Genomic DNA, 17675 nt, shown 5'->3' with positions numbered 1-17675 from the left:
ATCTCCAATGGGGTTTCATCCCTAACCCTAATCACAACCCTAACCCTAACCCTAATCACAACCCTAACCCTAATCACAACCCTAACCCTAACCCTAATCACAACCCTAACCCTAACCCTAATTCACTATAGGGTGAATAACTCCGCGCTGCTTGCTCGAAACATGCTGAAATTTGGTGTGGTTGCGTAGCAGGCTACCCTTTATTAACCATGAAATGCCCAAGTCTCTATGACTTTCGGAAAAAAAGTTATTCAAAAATATCTTGTATTTTTTCTTTTAGATTTGGTGGTTTCACCATTTCCGAAGGTCGTAGAAGCTCGGGGAAGGTCCCAATGGATCGGGAATAGGCACATTAGTGGAGATGGAACCAACTTCCAAGTCACTGTGACCTTCAGAAAAAAAGTTATTGAAGAATATCTTGATCTCCAATAGGTTTCCATCCCTAACCCTAACCCTAATCACAACCCAAAAAGCAAACACTAATCACAACCCTAACTCTACCCTTTCCGAAGGTCGTAGAAGCTCACGGGTGGTACCAATGGATCGGGCACACCCACATTAGTGTGGATGGAACCAACTTCCAAGTCTCTATGACCTTCAGAAAAAAAGTTATTGAAGAATATCTGGATCTCCAATGGGGTTTCATCCCTAACCCTAATCACAACCCTAACCCTAACCCTAATCACAACCCTAACCCTAATCACAACCCTAACCCTAACCCTAATCACAACCCTAACCCTAACCCTAATTCACTATAGGGTGAATAACTCCGCGCTGCTTGCTCGAAACATGCTGAAATTTGGTGTGGTTGCGTAGCAGGCTACCCTTTATTAACCATGAAATGCCCAAGTCTCTATGACTTTCGGAAAAAAAGTTATTCAAAAATATCTTGTATTTTTTCTTTTAGATTTGGTGGTTTCACCATTTCCGAAGGTCATAGAAGGGGAGATGCCACATTAGTGGAGATGGAACCAACTTCCAAGTCACTATGATCTTCAGAAAAAAAGTTATTGAAGAATATCTTGATCTCCAATAGGTTTCCATCCCTTTATCACAACCCTAAACCAAATAACAACCCTAACCCATATTCACTAAAGGGTGAATAACTCTGCGCTGCTTGCTCGAAACGTGCTGAAATTCGGTGTGGGTACTCCACAATGACTTCCAGTCCTTGGCTTGAGTTGAGTGTCTATGTCGAGGAGGACGAAGGAGGACGAAGAGGATGGTGAAACTTAGGCATCAGTAATCAGGGAAATGCTCTTCTCTCGACTGATTCACTACCTTATTTTTTATTTGCTAATTTCTGGTCTGTTTGTTCATATTCCGCATTGGTCTCACTTCAAGATTCTCCAGAGTGGACATCAGCTGCCTGCTGTTTCAATTCAATTACACCTTGTCAGGTTTTGTTGCACCACGCCAGCTTGTACAAACAGAATCTGGGGAAATAACAGATTGAATCCGCCCTTTCCGCATCTGGCTGTTGGGCGGTGTGACCCGCTGCACCATTCCCTTCCCTCCTCTTCATCCCTGCACTGAAACACTTGAGTTTAATAACCGGGGCGTCTGGCTGCAGGGGGGATCAAGAGCTTGAGTCAGCGCCAGTCAGATTAAATTGAAAGTCTTATCACTCAACTCTAACACATGACTTCTACAATCTGCTCACCTCCAAACATGAACACCACAACCACAGCACCAGGAGCACAAGGGGAGTCTCTATAGACGTTTTCAGACATGAACTCCAGAAAATGTCCAGACAATTGGAACCTGGACCTTCTCTAGAGTTTTCACATATTAAGAACACAGCAGGAGATTCACTGAGACACTTCCACAACACGAAACTCTCTGGAGCATTCACGCAAGCAGATCAACATCAGCATTGGCTTCTGCATTCTCTCGTACATTCCCCAGGTTAGAAGCTAGAGATGATCCTGTTAAAAATAGTATGTAGGTAAAAAATATTTTTGGCCGTGCGTACTCAGAAAGTTCCCCCTGTATAGTTTTTTTTTTTGTTTATGGTGGCACGGCAACACATAATCCTGCAGATGGTTTCAGGTGGTATTCCAGTGACGAACAGCTGGTGGTGATAACATGCTAAAGAATATAGCTATGACCCAGCAAAGCACAGACAGTTTAATCTGATTGGTATTCGAGGCAGTTTTCCTTTTCTTTATTCTGTGTACCCGTAACTCCAGCTCTGTTACATGTCAGAGTGAACACACAGGAGCACAACACTGACATTTATTCACTTTGCAAAACACACCCTGATTGTCTTCTCTAAATCCTACAAACTGAACCTATGAAGACAAGAGGGTAGATTTGGACTTATCTTGTTTGGAGTCTTTACTTTTTTTATTTCTAGTTGTATCAAACAATTAGCACTGCATGTTTTTTAAATCATACTTTCATACAATTTTCATCTTTAATGGCTCCTTCTGTTTTTCCGCTCTCAAACTGCTCTGTTAAACTCCTGCTGTTGCCTCTGTGGAATTATTTTGTTATGTGCAAATCAGCAAATGTACCAACATCATATCCTTAATGTGTAATTTCTATTTTTCAGTAACAGTTAGCAAAATAAAGTGATAATTAATATCAAGCAGAAGGTGAAACCATCCTGACAGTAAATTTTAATTTGGCTGTTCAATCTTCATCAACCAACAAAAGCTACTACACTGGAAATGTCCCTTTTATTGAAAACTCGTGGTGGTATCACACTGCAGCATATGTCCAATCAAATCTAACCAGCCTGCAGTGGCCTTTGTGCTTAATTGAGTGAGACGCCAAAAGTCCTTAGTCAATCAAAGCAGAATTCAATTATTGTGACGGGTTGCTCTGTCTGTCCGGAGCTCAGTGACAAGAGGCAGCGGAGAGGAGGGGGACAGGCCGGCCAAGTCACACACAGTTATGGCTTCACTGTAGAATAATTCCTGCTGAAGCAGCAGACAAAAGCTGAATTTAATATGGAATTCTGAGTAGATTAATGTGTCTCTGATGCAACAAGAGTGTGTTTGGCCCAAACCACAGAGACATGGATGGAAACTATAATGAGGAATGTCTCATTTTCTCAAGTCTTTTATGTGTTTACCTGTGGATAAACAACACATTAGGACAAACACATGGGACAGCGCTGAGAGCAAGTTAATGTCAAAATATAGCGCATGTTGTTTTGGATGCAGCTGAGCTCAGAACCAGCGATCGCAAGTAAAGTGAAAAGAGCTCTGGGGGAAAACTGAACATAATTCATCTTCACATCATAAAATATGTGCTGCAAGTCCCAGTCTGTGCTTTAAAATAAAGCTGAATAAAACTGGTTAATATGAGCAGAAGAGCACAGCGACGCCATTAAAGCCTTGTGAGAAGAACTGGGTATTTATCATAATCTCTGGACTGAGAATGAGATAGATAAGAAGATGTCTAGGACATTCTTGTAACATTGACTATAGCTACTTCATACTAGACCTGTGTACATTTAAAGACTTATTACTAAATTCACATGCAGTAAATTGTGCATTTTACTACATTGCATCATTCTTGTCTTATTCTGCCGTGTGTTCAAGCTTAAATGTTGTATTGAAATAAGGTTTTACCTTGAACGAGATCTCGTACTGTTCTCCTCCCCAGATCTCCAGACCCGTGTCATATCCTCCCAGTTCCCAGAACCACTTCCTGTCCACGGCGAACAGTCCGCCTGCCATCACTGGAGACCTGGAAGATACAAATAAGGCACACACACACACACACACAATAAGGAACAATAGAATGACAATTTAAGTTATTACTGAAAAACTGATGGGTAATCAGAGTGTGAAGTGCAAAGAGTATTTCTGTGACTTGTGAATTTAGGTTTAAATAACAGGTTTAAAGCTTTTATTTAAGAATAACACATAGTGTGATTTTTAAGACTTGTGTGTAGATCCTGAAAATAAACATCACATCAAACTTTGTGACTTCCACTAAAAGAAAAGATGAGATGTGTAATATTTCACTTCTTTTTCTTCTGTCTCCCTGTGGACACACTGACTGAATGCGACTCGCCTGAATGGGAAACATTCTCTGAGCAGCTCATCGTCCATGACTGGTGACTGTTGTGTGCTGCACAAAATAAACACACACACATACACACACATACACACACTCTGCTTTCTTGGAGTGGTGCTGGATGAAAACTTTCATGAGGTGACAAAGGACAAACAACGCTGTTGTTTATCTGTTGGGGCAGACAAATCTGTGTGTGTGTGTTGCGTTTGTGTGCGATTGATTGCACAAAATCTCGTGATTGCCGTATGTTGTATGGTCAGTGAAGTGTGCGAGCTTAGCAGAGAGAGCACAGACCCTGTGCGGGCCGTGATTTGTGGGGAGGAGATTGTTAAGTTGGTGTTTGCCGCAGGGAAACAAACACACCTCGCCTCCCTGGAGCTGAATTAAATATACTGGCTTCAGGACACACAGCAAAGATAAACTCAGAACTGAAGCTGCTGATCATTTAACCACAACAAGCTCAGGTTGAACTCAGTGGGATCACGGCCTCGGGCATGTTCCACTTCACTGATTTAGCTTTTTCAGCAAAATATTAGATCTGGGGCCTGATATGATGACTTGAGGAACCTATGTATTTCAGATAATAAACATTTGATTTGATTTCTATGTCTTTAAGGCTTTTGTGGTAGCATAGACATGAATCACTGTCACAGCAGGAGCTGACACTGATTTATAAGTGGACAAAAGAGAACAGAGAGAATAAAGAGACAGGTTATATTAAAACACAGAAACTACTGTGTCGGTAGCTTTTCCATTTGAAAGCTGCGGGTGCTTTCATGAGCTCGTGAGCAAAGACTAAAGCTGAGAGGCTGCAATTAACACTGTAAATAGAGTTCGACCGATTTATTATTCCCAATTTAAAAAAATGTGTTTCACTGACATGTTAATATCTGTAGAAAAAAAAAGAAATCTGCAGAAAAAAGAAATCATTGCTTTTATTTTTTATTTATTTTAGTTTTACTCCCTAATATTGTTATCCTCTTTCTCAGTGAACTACTATTCAAAACTGGATGATCACACCTGAAGCTAAACCACACTTCATTTAAAATGGTAATGTGTTGACTCCAATGCACGCTGATGCTCCATCTGTTGCTAAGCAACACCTTTGTTTAGCTGGGGAACTGTAATTTTGTGGACAGATTGTTTGCCTGGGAGGCAGTTAAGTTCATTTTAAGACAATGGCAGGCCTGTGATATATTATATATTTTAAATAACTGCAGTGTACACAATATGGCATGTTGACAAACCAATGAGTGTGGGCATTTTTATTAAATCACTTGACTCAATGGCCTTAATGTAAAATGTTTCGGCCAAAGCTGTGTCTCAATTCAGGGGACACTTTGAAGGCTGTGACGGCGGAACGGAAATGAGATGTTTTTGTCGACGGAGGATTCGCGCCACCAGCTTGTCCCACCCACGCCCCTGTCGCCTGGTAACAGAGCAGCACTTGGACATGACCAGTGGATTTTAAGACGCTTTGGTTCTTCAACATGTTCGGTTAAGCTCAAGCCTGATGCTTACATTTGACCATGTAGTCATCAGACGTTTTGGTTTTGTCACTTGCCAACACAATTATCTCTTTGAAAAACAATTTGTCACCAAAGCACAATGAATTCTGGGATATGTTGGCCTGAGAGGGATCCACCAGTTGGAGCCTTCATTGCTCTGGGTTGAAAGGTTGCGTTGTAAAGAAGTTGAATAGAGAGTGATAAAGATAGTGGTGTGAAGAGGTTGATGAGGGTGAACAACACGACAAAACTGATTTCAACCTGGAGAACACATTACCAACCATTAGAATGTTAGCATTGTCATCGGGTGCATGTAGGGATTTAACTCAAAGCAATGGTTTGCGTACGTTCACCCTCACAGAGCCATGAGTCCTCACAAGTCCTTTTCTCTTAGTCAGTCAGTAAGATGCCAACTGTGATACTCGACAGTGAACACAAACACACTCTACAGTGGAAAGCCTGTCTGGTTGTATCAGAGCTACATACAGATTCCTTCTGATTATTAATTCAAACACACAGTGGGATACAAGCTCAAAATCGACCTGAGCGATGGCGGCAACAAGCAACATTTTTGAGCCACTCGTTGAGTAAACAACTACCAAGAGGATTGTGCAGCTCTGAATGGTTATAATTACCTTCTCAACCATTTTGATGTTAAACTTTATTTATTTTCTTTCAAAAAATAAAAGCTTATTGGAAACACAATGGTAAATTGGATTTGCAATACAATACAACTGCAGACTTCTACTTGCAGCCGGTGTGTGTAGCTCGACAGAATTAATATCGACAAGCACTGACTGAACTGACCTCAACAGCTCTGAAAACAACAGGAACAATACAACACAATCAAAGAAAAATACCGGGTTGATCAATCTCAGGGGGCTGCACATCTGACCTCAGGACTGTTTCATTATTGTCAGATTCTCAGACTTAATTATTCTTTGTTTTGTATAATATGTATTTTTTTATATGGGGACGGTTTTCTACTTAACACTGATATGCTGCACAGTCCGTTCTAATTTATTGATCAATATATGGTTTAATTGTCCATTTGAGTCTATTGACCTTGGGAAGACGCGGAGTTAGCTCATCGCTAAATGAAACATTGAAGCCCGAAGGAGGGATGAGAGAGACAAAGTGAGAAAGAAAGAGAGAGAAAAAGAGATAGAGAGAGAAACAGAGAGAGAAAGAGGAAGAGAGAAAGAGAGAGAGAAAGAGAAAGAGAGGTGATGGCACCGACAAAAGAGACAGTGAGAGAGGCATGAGGATAAAATCATTCTCACACACACACACACACACACACCACACACACACACACACACCACACACCACACACACACACACACACACACACACACACCTCTGAGATGGATTTTGCCATCCTACCGTGCCTCATTCTCCGCTGCGGCAATGTCAATCAGAATGAAAATGAAAATCTTTGCGACTCAAATTAGATTTGCACTGATGAAGGTCATTTCATTGGGCAAGAAGAGCAGACTAATTCACCAAATGAGGATTGATTCTGATTGTTCAGCAGCTCATTCCTTCTTCTTTAGTCTCTTATCTTCCTGCACCACAGCCGCCCCCCCTGCTCCCCCCTGATGATACCTACTGTATCTCCTAGGACACACAAATGGTCCTTGGCATCCAAACACAGAGAAACGTTGTCAAACTAATCCCTCGATGCTCACAAATGGAGCGGCTGGCATCACATGCAGAGTTATTTGGCCTTAATAGCAAAGTCTGACTCTGTGAAAAGTTTATTTATTCTGGCTTCCATTACTTAAAGGTTATCTACCTGTGCTGCCGAGTGGCCAAGAAGGTCACTGTGGTCAGAAGCTATCAGTCCTGTTTGCACTGGAGTAGTAATACCAGGAGATCTAATGTCGTACAGTAATTTAACCTTCAATTCTATGACTTTATTTAAATCAGTGGCTCTCAATCCCTTTCCCACGCTTGTATGGCTGTGGAGGCACGGCAGTGTTGACAAAGGCATGATCCCTCTGAGGACATTAAGTAATGCAAGGCCCCGTGTAGCTCATTCAAAAAAACATGGCGTGAGTGTCCCCAGCTGAAGCCGCAGTGGCCACTCGTGATGCAGATGTGTGCAGTTGTGCCACAATAAGACAATCAGGATGCAATCACGCAACAAATGTCCAATATGGCAATCACTGCACTCACTCGAAGGGTTCACTGGGGTCGTCCTTCTGCAGCTCTGCAGGGATGGGGATTCGTTTGTAGTACATTTCCCAGTCAAACGCTCCTCGCATGGCGTCTCCCGCCTGAGTCTCATAGCCAAAGTTGTCGTGGTCGATCACGTCAATCATCGGACACACGATGATCTTCCTGTTCTGGGCGATTCGGTCTGAGATATAAAGATGGAGGATGGTGTTAACAGATGTTGAAGCAAATCATCTTTTAAAACCAAAGAATAATCAAACACTTTTCCTCACAAACTGCAGATATTTAAGAGCTGCAAAGTGTTTAAAGAAAGGCTGATGTTCGCGTCTCTCTGCCATTCTGAAAAATTCTTCCTAGAAAGAAAAAAGTAAGAAACTAGAGGTCCACTCAGTCGAGCAAATAACAAGGTGCAAAAGTCCCTTAAATTGAATTAACCATTAATTAATTACACACACTTAATTGTATGTTCTGTGTGTGCTGTAAGGGGTGAAGGTTGACTGCTAACTCCTGTGTGTTGCATGTGGTCAATGCAATGTTTGGTTATGTTGTTCATCTTCTGCAGAAGCTGTGAACAAACGACAAACTTCAGAAAACTGGGGGGGGTAAAGGCCTGTGCTCCTCACCCAGCAGCGGAGGCAGCCAATTGACATTGGCCTCACAGTGAGAGTCAAGGAAAGTGATGACGTCTCCTTTAGCGGCGGCGGCTCCCAGCAGCCGAGTCCTGATCAGTCCCTCCCTCTTCTTCGTCCTCAGGATACGAACCTTCGGCAGCCGCACCATGTACTCCTCAAGCGCTGCCTTTAGGTGCTCTGCAGAGACAAAGAGAGACACAGGTTCAGACTTAATCACCTTGTGCACAGCATCAGGTAAATGCAAGACTGCTGCTTCAGAACGCAATTAAATACTCAACAAAGATCAAAAGAAAACGGAACCATTAGCCGTCACCATCAAACGCGACATCTGCCGATGCCACATGCTCCACACTGAAATGTTTCCCTTCAGGACTCTTCATCATAACACATCTCACCCATACCAGGGTTTTCTATTTCTATTTCCCCTTACTTTTCTGTTTTCACCCACTTTTTTTATTTTACATCTTATCCGCAGTCATTAGACAGAATGTTACCCTGCAGAGAAAGACTTCAACTGTGAGGAATGAAAAAGGAATTAAATCAGCCCTTCGTAACATGTGCGGTCATAAAGCCTTCTGGCAAAACACAGCAATTCCCCTAAAATTGCAATTATGCTCAACATTTCACCACACAAAATTCATAATGCCTACAAGGGGATTTAAGATACTGCTTTATCCAATAATCTGTCCAGTTTACTGCCGGTGCCTAAATTACACGATGCAGGAGTTTAAAATAAACAATTTAAAAATCTTGCAGAAAGCCGCAGAGACACAGTACATCTCCCGAGAGAGGATGATGTCAACAAATCAGTTTCATGAGCTAAAGCAGCAAATATACTGGATTGTACTATAGGAGGTCAAACAATATAGAGATGCAGACAGAAAGGGCAAACCAAAAATGGAAAGAAAGCATCAATCAATCAAAGAAGGGGTTATACATACACATTTTTCACCAATCTTTCCCCTGAGCTGCCTTCAGACAGAAATCAATCCTGCCCTAAATGGTGCTTGTAAATCTCTCTGCTCAAACGTCAAGCCAGCCGTGACAGCTCAATTAAAAAAACTGGAGGAGCTGGACTCAAGGGCATGTTTCGTTCACTGTCTGCTTTAAGGTTTAAATAATCACTGTAAATGGGCCAAGCTATCTCAGATATGAATAAAGGCATCTGCCTCATACCATCCATCACCCTCTGTTTCTCAGAATCTGTTTTTATCCTCAACATCTTGCAGAAATTCATCTGTATGCAATTCCGCCTTGATTGGAGGACGTCTCGGTAAAGAACCATATGGCACAAAGCGGCGGGCCAAGAATGTTTGCAGATATAATGTATTTTCCACCTTGACGATACCACAACAGATGGATGTGAAAAATAAGACACTCAAAATGCGATGTGATGCTCGTCTCCACCAGACGAACATGACTCAGTGTTTTTAGTCTCCTGGTACACGAACTGTTGGTCTACCGTGACTGTGGACACTCATGCTCCAACTCCATCACACAAATTGACTGCCTCAAACACGAATCCAAACTTCTCCTATTTACTTCTGCATCATTGCCCAACAAATTAAAAGGTAAGGCTGCGTCATTGTTAAAAAGTATGAATGAATTATGCTGCGTGAAACTTTTCAATCTACATTAATTTTTTTCCAGACCTATCTGAGTGATAGATCTTTGGGTCCAGGCAACTTGAGATGCCATGTTCAAGAGTCCAAAAACATGTGTGACACAGCCATGACCTTTGACCTTTGACCACACAAATCAAATCAGTTCATCGTTGATTTCAACTGAACGTTTGCACCAAATTTGAAGAAATTCCCTTCAGGAGTTCTCGTGATATAGTGTTCACAACAATGGGATGGATAGATGAACAAGCCGGAGGACTCAGCACATGAACCTTTGTGTTCATCAAACAGCTCAGTAGCGTTTTTATGCTTTTAAGGATAACTTATATTTTGCTGAGTCATCTTTCCAACATTTTTTTTTTCTTAACCACAGTGCATGATGGCAAACAGCAACAATCTTTCAGGTTGTCCAACACAAACAAAAAATAGTTTTAAGGACTGAAAGAAATGGAGCCATTATTTGCTGAATACAGGCAGCCAGGCCCTACGTTAATAAAATATCACTTGTGTCTTGGTTCCTCACTGATGATACTTCTAATAACTGGGCCTCTGTCACTGAGGAACACATGCACTAATTGAATTCTGAATATCACGGGAGAGGATGGAGGAATGGCAGCAGTTACCTTCACTGTCTCTTTTTTTTTTTTTTTTTTAAATCTGCACTCTGTGGTTCCCTTCCTGCTTCGCTCTTACTTTCCCTTTTCTCTCCTCCTCCTTCGCTCCTCTCTCATTCCGCTTGTTTTTCTGTTGTGATTATGTTTGGCAGCGGCCGCCTCTTGGGGAAACAGTCCAGATCCCGACAGACAGCTGAGAGAGTGAAGACAGCAGGACCAGCAGACGCCAACAAACCTGCCATCTCTCTCTCCTTCCCTCCCTCGGCCCTCTCGCTCGCTCCACCCAACCCCTTCTTTCCTCTCCTCTCTTTCTGCTGCGATTTATTTTTTAATGATCTTGAGTAAATGACAGCCGGACGCCTCGAGTCCAACAGCGTCGAACCCCGCCGTCATACCGCCCCCCCCCCCACTCCCCCTGTGACATGTCAGTGCAAAACCAGTGTGTTGGGACAAGACCAGATCTGACCAGACATTATTAAAGCAGAGTAAACCGCATTAGAGCACAGCAGTAATCAAGAGCGGAGTGAGGAGTGCTGTCTATCACACTGTCACACAGGCTTCTGCTGGTTAATCCTGAAGTCCTTATTTAGGATGCAGGCTGCCTGAAGTGCTCTGAGTCAAACTAGATCCTGTTACATGTGTTAAAGTCGCTGCCAAACGCTTTGCTTTAAAGCCAAGTGGTGAAATATTCACAAAGTGATATAAAAACCTTATCATAATAAAATATTGTACAGGAAACAATGACTGTGAGGATAAAGTGTGGTTATTTAAGGTTGTTCGAAATCCACAACAGATGAACACTTCATCAGCTGTAGCTCTGTTCAGAAACAGCAGCGTACAATATGGATGAAATCCATATAAAAGTACATGCGATGTTTTATTGTGATGTGATGAAATAAAATATCCAGATGGGGATGTCTGCTTTAGGCTAATCCATCAAATTAAATACATGACACGCTGACAGACACACTTCATCAGTTCTGATTTCAATAATGCTATAAAACAATCCTGCTCTTTCATTTGCAACACTGCCTACAATCGTCAAATGAAGCCAGAGATGATAAAGTGGCTCTGATGGTGAACAAATTTATATCCTTTCATTTTATACAGCGACACGTCACCCAAACCAATTTGGTGTCAGATCCTAATTCATGACCCGTAGATTTCAGCAGACACTTGGTTTATTCGGTGGTGCAGCTGTGCCAGGTCTGTGCTGCAGCCACGAGTCTTCAACAGTGAAACATATGATCGGCTAATAGAGGTCAGGACATTCAAGAACATTAAAAAAAAAATTTTTTTTAACATGTTTAGAACAGGAAGACCTGGTTTTAACTATGCGGACAAAAACATACGCATCATGGCTGCGTCTGCTTGATGCCGTGGTTGTGCATGTTGTTAGAAATTAACACAACTAGTCTGCAAGATGCACACGAACGATACGGACAACAATGGCTGAACCTTTGAAGACATGATGAAGTTCTACGACCCCTTTTTTTGCCTTGATCTCAAAAATAACCTCCTCAAGGGTTGCCATGTTTTTGTATTTACAGAAAGCAAATCCAGAAATTCTACATAGTCTGAGTTCTGCTGTGGAATGCTCCAGTAATATGTGTAGTAAATAGCAAGTATATGTGAAAAATTACTCCCACAATGCATCTGGTTGTTTAAAAGTCTAAAGAGCAGGAATGTCTCAAATTCAAATTTTAAATCCATCGTGCAGAAGCACAACACAAGGTGGTAAAAAACATATTTTCTTAAACATCTATTAATAATCACAGTTATTAATTCAGTTTGAAACCTGCTGATGTGTAAGAATCACTTTGTTTGATGGTCTTTTTAAGTGCCTGCTTCTCATTTCAGTGGGTAATGTACCACTTCAATTTGCTATTAATGATGTATTCTGCTGTCCTCTGAATGTTTATTCTCATTCACTGAAGTATTGATGCATCATGCACCTATGACATTCATTTAACAGTATATGTTTTTATAAAGTTTGATTTGGTGTTTTTTAAATTGTTATAATTTATTGTTCTGGCATATTTTGGGAATAAGATGTCAAATATTGTGCACCATCCCTGATAAATAAAGTAAAACAAAGTAATTAACTCCTAAATGACTCATACAGGTTGAATTAATGCTGCAGGATTTTGACCCTGCAACAAAGGCAGAGGAGCTCCATAGGGTGGGTGCCACCCTCAGAGGAAAGGGCGAGCCTTCACCTTCATCACACGGCAATAAATCAGCCCATTGGCTATTAACAATTAGGAGATTGATTCAGGCTAAACTTTTGACCTGCATGGGGTGATTCTTACATAACCTCCATAATGACTGCCAGTGATTAAACAATGAACATTTGCATTGCATGTACGGCACATTCAGCAAAGGAGCGGGGAGCCGGAAAGGTTACTGTTTCTAATTAGGAATGGTTAATTTGACCCGAATAAATTGGAATACAGCTCCTCTGGTTTACTGAAAATTGGCGAGACTATAAATCACACTAATGAGAGCAGGCTGACGTTGGCAAACACATTAGTCATTATTAGAATGTGAAGTCCAGGACATGATGAGGGCTCAGACATCATCGATGCCTGGGTCACTTCCGCAGACCCCATTTACCAAACAGCCGCACACTCGCTGCCCTCCATCTGTTTCTGCCACAGCAATGCAGTGCATCGTCCTCTGAGGCGTTAATTACCACACAATCACAAACATTGAAATTAAGCAAAGAGGAAGACGCTGTGAAAAGGGGGCAGCAGTGCTCCTTTAGTCCAGAAACCAGCTGCAAACAGCCACATCATACAACATTTCCTTCTGCAGTAACAGTTCTTCCTCCACTACAACAGATTTTTCCTGTTTTTTGGGAGAATGGGTGGGGGGGGGTTCAATTCAATTAACCTCAAATTATAGTGGATCCAATATGACTTCCACATCTTGTCTTTCCAAGGTGCTGGATTACTTCCCAGAAGTCTTGGCGCGACACCAAAGAGCCAGCCTGCTAAATTATTTGTCCAAAATATTCAGCTGCTCGTGTGAACTCCACCACACATCCTCCCTTTTTTTGCAGAGTGCCAGGCTGAAAACATTTGAAGCTGCTTTTCTGCAACCGTCATTAAAAAGAGAAAAGGATGCTGAGGGAGAGTCTGTGATGATATAAGCCAGTCTTGGGGGGATTTCAAAAGCACACACACACAAAAAATACACAGCTTAAATAGCTACTGAGGCAATGATAACAGATGTATTACAGATGTGCACTTTGCTGTGTCACGTCGTAAAATGATGAAAGCAGCATTTTGATAAGTAAGAGGAGAGGACAGACAATTTAATGTCTGTGCCTTGAAGCACTGTCACACTTTTACAGGCACACGCACACAAGCTCCTGCTTCTCTGCAAAACCACAACTCAAACGTCTCTATCACAGCTGCTCTACTTCTCTATATCTAAATTTGTTAGGTCTTTTTTTCCAGGTCCTCCACTTTTAAAAACTGTAATATTGAACATACATGCATACAAGATATTTATCATTCAGGACCAATGTTTGGAAACTGTTTTTGAGGCTTGAGTCTGGATATCTTTAAGAGTACTATTCAACATGGGGACGAAAGAACATGATTCTTATCGTTGAACGTGACTGGAAGATCGCACACTATTTCCTGGATTTAAATTACCTCTGTCCAAGGGTTTTTATTGATTTAGGTTTGGGTGCCTGTTTTAAAAGGTTCAGACTCAATAACCTTATAAGATGCTGGTATACAATATATGAAGATCATCAAAAAGGGACGTCAGTATTAATCTGCCCAACAATGTTCATCATGTGTTCCAGTCCTGGATTTTGAGCTGACATTCAAAACAAGATAAAAGTTGATCTAATCTCGCTGTAATTTGGTCCCTTAAAAGTTCAAGAATCATTACTGTCATTCCTGCAGACAACAACACAATGAAATTGCACTCCATGAAATTTATAACATGGTATAAATCACAGTCCACAAGACGAAATTTTACTTCAAAATGCTTCTACAAGGTTATCAAGCAGTATATTCTCCAGAAACATCAGTTCTTGTTATTTCAAGTTATTTGCAGGAATCTGGTTCTTGCATTTAAGACCAGAAGGCAGATGCTGCCGCCGGGCTCCGCGCCAAATATCAGTTTTTAAATCTATTTAGAAAGGCAAAGTCAGTTCCTGGCACCTTGCCGATAGCCTATCACACAAGTGACGGGCATTTGGATGGAGTCAATCCTGTAGTCTGTCGTGTATGAAGAATTTATGACTCAACCAATCTGAGTCACCGGATGAAGGCTGCAGGTATAAATAAGCCTGTCGCCGGCTGCATGTCTCAACTTCACTTCACAAGACATCAACAACCTCTGAGCCGCGACCAACGGAAATAGCAGGTTTAGACAAAGATTTAGATCAAGCGATCAAAGGCGTCATTTGTCTTTTATGTCTGTTATTTGTGTCATTTTATTGAGAGTGACTGGCTCTGCTCTTGCAAATGTTTAATTAACCCAAGTCCCAATTTTGCACCATCTCAACATCATGTGCAAGTGCTGCTCATTGTGGGAACTGTTGGGTTTCTTTGGTGATATAAAAAATAAATGAAACTTCATGATTGACAGCTGAGACTGACTCGCTATTGGTCAACCACGTGAATCGGCCAGACATCCCCAGCTCATCCCCCCAAATGCTGATGTCTAGACTCTGGCTCCAAATTACGTCATCGGCGCAAGAGGGCAGCTTTTGTATGCGACATATTTTGGCGTCATATCTGGATCGCGGGATGAAGTGGAGATGCGTTGTCCATCTTTATTTACAGACGGTGGTTTAATACATCAAGAAATATTATATATAATATAAACACTTTGGAGATCTGAAAAAAAATGGGGGGAAAAAAGTAATGTTGGTTGATCCCTTCATGAGGACATCAGACTTTCTTCAGTAAAGCATAACATAAAAGGTAAAGCTGGAAAAGTCCCAAAACACAATACGATGCCCAAAACTTGTTCTGTTCCTGCAAATGATTGATGGTAACAGAACAACACAGGGGGATGAAGTGGAAGCAGTGATACGACCAAGATGACTGCATGAAGACAGAACAGTAGCAGCTACAGAGAAAGAGTCACTGTTAGTCACTGTTAACAGGCAGCACTGATGTGTTCACTCTCAATCTTCAAACCTCGCCCAGCCAAGCGACTCTCGTACTGCTGCTGTCAACTGCTGTAAAAATTCACCCGGTGGGAATTGTTCATCTTTTGGAGACTCACTGTCTTTCTTCAAATATATTCTGCTTGATTCACTGTTGTGTAGAAGGACATGCTTATAATTGTTTTTAAATAATTAACATTTACCACTAATTAAATTTAACTGCGGCTCCATTGAATGTTTTGAGTTTAGACCTAATGCACAAGCATTTTTTAACATCCTTTTCAGGGACATCTTTAACGAGGAACCATAGGACAAATGCCGTAAAGTTTGTTTCACAGTTTTTATTGCAGCTGCACTGAAAAGCTGCTCAGATAACTTAAATCCCCCACGTTTTACATTCTTTAAATGTTGTTATAAAAGATGCAGGGGAAAGAACTAAATAATTCAGGAGAACGAAGATGAATAAAAACAACAAACACAAGGTGAATAAGGATAAGGAAGAACAAATGAGGTGAATGACGAGCAACATTCCACAGCCTGGTCCCCAAAACATACTCTAAACACCAGTATCTTCTTTTACCACCAACCCAAGAACCACCTCAAACAGAACAAAGACAGTCTATGGATGAGAGCCAGAAAAGTAGAGTCAAGTGCTGTAAACAAACCCCAGATTCCAACGTTGCAGGAGGCTGTTGCCCACGGCACGCCATATGGCAAAGAATCATGAAGACGGAGGGTGATAACAGCTGCTCTTACAACTCACATCTGCACAGACATGGTCACAGTTTACACGTTAGAGAACAAGTATGAATCAGGACATGACCTAATAAAAGTAGAGTAGTTAACAATCCATGTGTATCCTGATAAATAAATCCCAATTTGTCTTTGAATCAAAGCATTCAGCTACAGGTATGTTCTACTCTTTTATCAACCATCAGTCGATTCTTTAGAGCTGCTCTTTACAATTGGCTGACCATCCACAGAGGCTTCTCTGCTCTGCCCCTTCTACTTCCCACTTCTCTTTTTACTTGTGCCTAATGGTTAAATTGTGTTTATGATTGTTTTGGTACTAAGATTGCCCCCATTAAGCTGGGAGGACGCTAGTTATTTCCGCTATTGCAGATGCTTATGACACTCCCTGAGGAGCAGCTCCAGCTCTCAATTTAAACTTCAATTAAACCATCATAATAAAAATAATAATAATAAAAATAATAGCATCTTTATGGAAACAAGACAAAACAAGGATAGGGAGGAAATTACAACTTCAAAACAGACTTTGAAGCACTACATTAAAGGGAGCACGTATGTTTTGCCAGGGAAGAGGGAAGACATTCAATTTGAAAATGCTTCACTAAGTTTGTGAAATCACATCAAAATCTTCCCTGAGAAGCAGCTATTACAGACTCCTCCAACACACCTTTCTCGCTGAATCTCCCACTCTCCTGTAACAGGCATGGACACTTACAGGTGCTAATGAAGTCAGTCTCCCCAGAGAAAAGCTCTCATCTCCAAAGTACACTCTAATTAAAAAAAGGGAGGGGGGCAAATAAAATCTTGCTACAACACGATAACGTGTTCCTCTACTTTGTGCAGCCTCTTGTGTAAAAACCCCAGTGTTATTAGAGGAAATGAACTTTTCTTACAAAAAATTAAACCACAACGAGGGTTGTGGAGGAATTGAAAAAGAAAAAAAAAAAACACCCTCATGCAGTTTTGCCGTGAGGAAATGATGCTTCTGGCTTCATTCTAACAAAACTCCAGTTTCAGTACTCGCTCTGCATGAGAATGGTCTTCAATGTTGTTTTATGGAGCATGAAACGGGCATCATTGAGGAGCTTGGGGAGAAAGGAGAGCTGGAGCGAAGACTTTGTGAAGAACAAGAGCTGATAGAAGAACAGACTGGATCGCACAACGTTGATGGTTTAAATGTACAACTGTATCTT

At 41.4% G+C, this 17675-nt stretch overlaps 1 protein-coding gene across 1 annotated transcript in view; it reads right to left on the bottom strand.

The window, feature by feature from the left end:
- LOC109635892 (polypeptide N-acetylgalactosaminyltransferase 10-like) overlaps positions 1-17675 on the bottom strand; it is a 127236-nt gene that overhangs the window by 75358 nt on the left and 34203 nt on the right. Inside the window, exons 5-7 of the mRNA XM_069539906.1 lie at positions 8348-8533; positions 7725-7908; positions 3585-3702 (exon numbers count right to left, since the gene is read on the bottom strand). Of these exons, the coding sequence (XP_069396007.1) occupies positions 3585-3702; positions 7725-7908; positions 8348-8533 (488 nt within the window). The remainder of the gene's footprint in view (positions 1-3584; positions 3703-7724; positions 7909-8347; positions 8534-17675) is intronic.

The sequence above is a fragment of the Paralichthys olivaceus genome, chromosome 15 (genome assembly GCF_024713975.1).
Source record: "Paralichthys olivaceus isolate ysfri-2021 chromosome 15, ASM2471397v2, whole genome shotgun sequence".
Classification (NCBI taxonomy): Eukaryota; Metazoa; Chordata; class Actinopteri; order Pleuronectiformes; family Paralichthyidae; genus Paralichthys; species Paralichthys olivaceus.
This window is presented reverse-complemented; position numbering and strand designations above follow the sequence as displayed.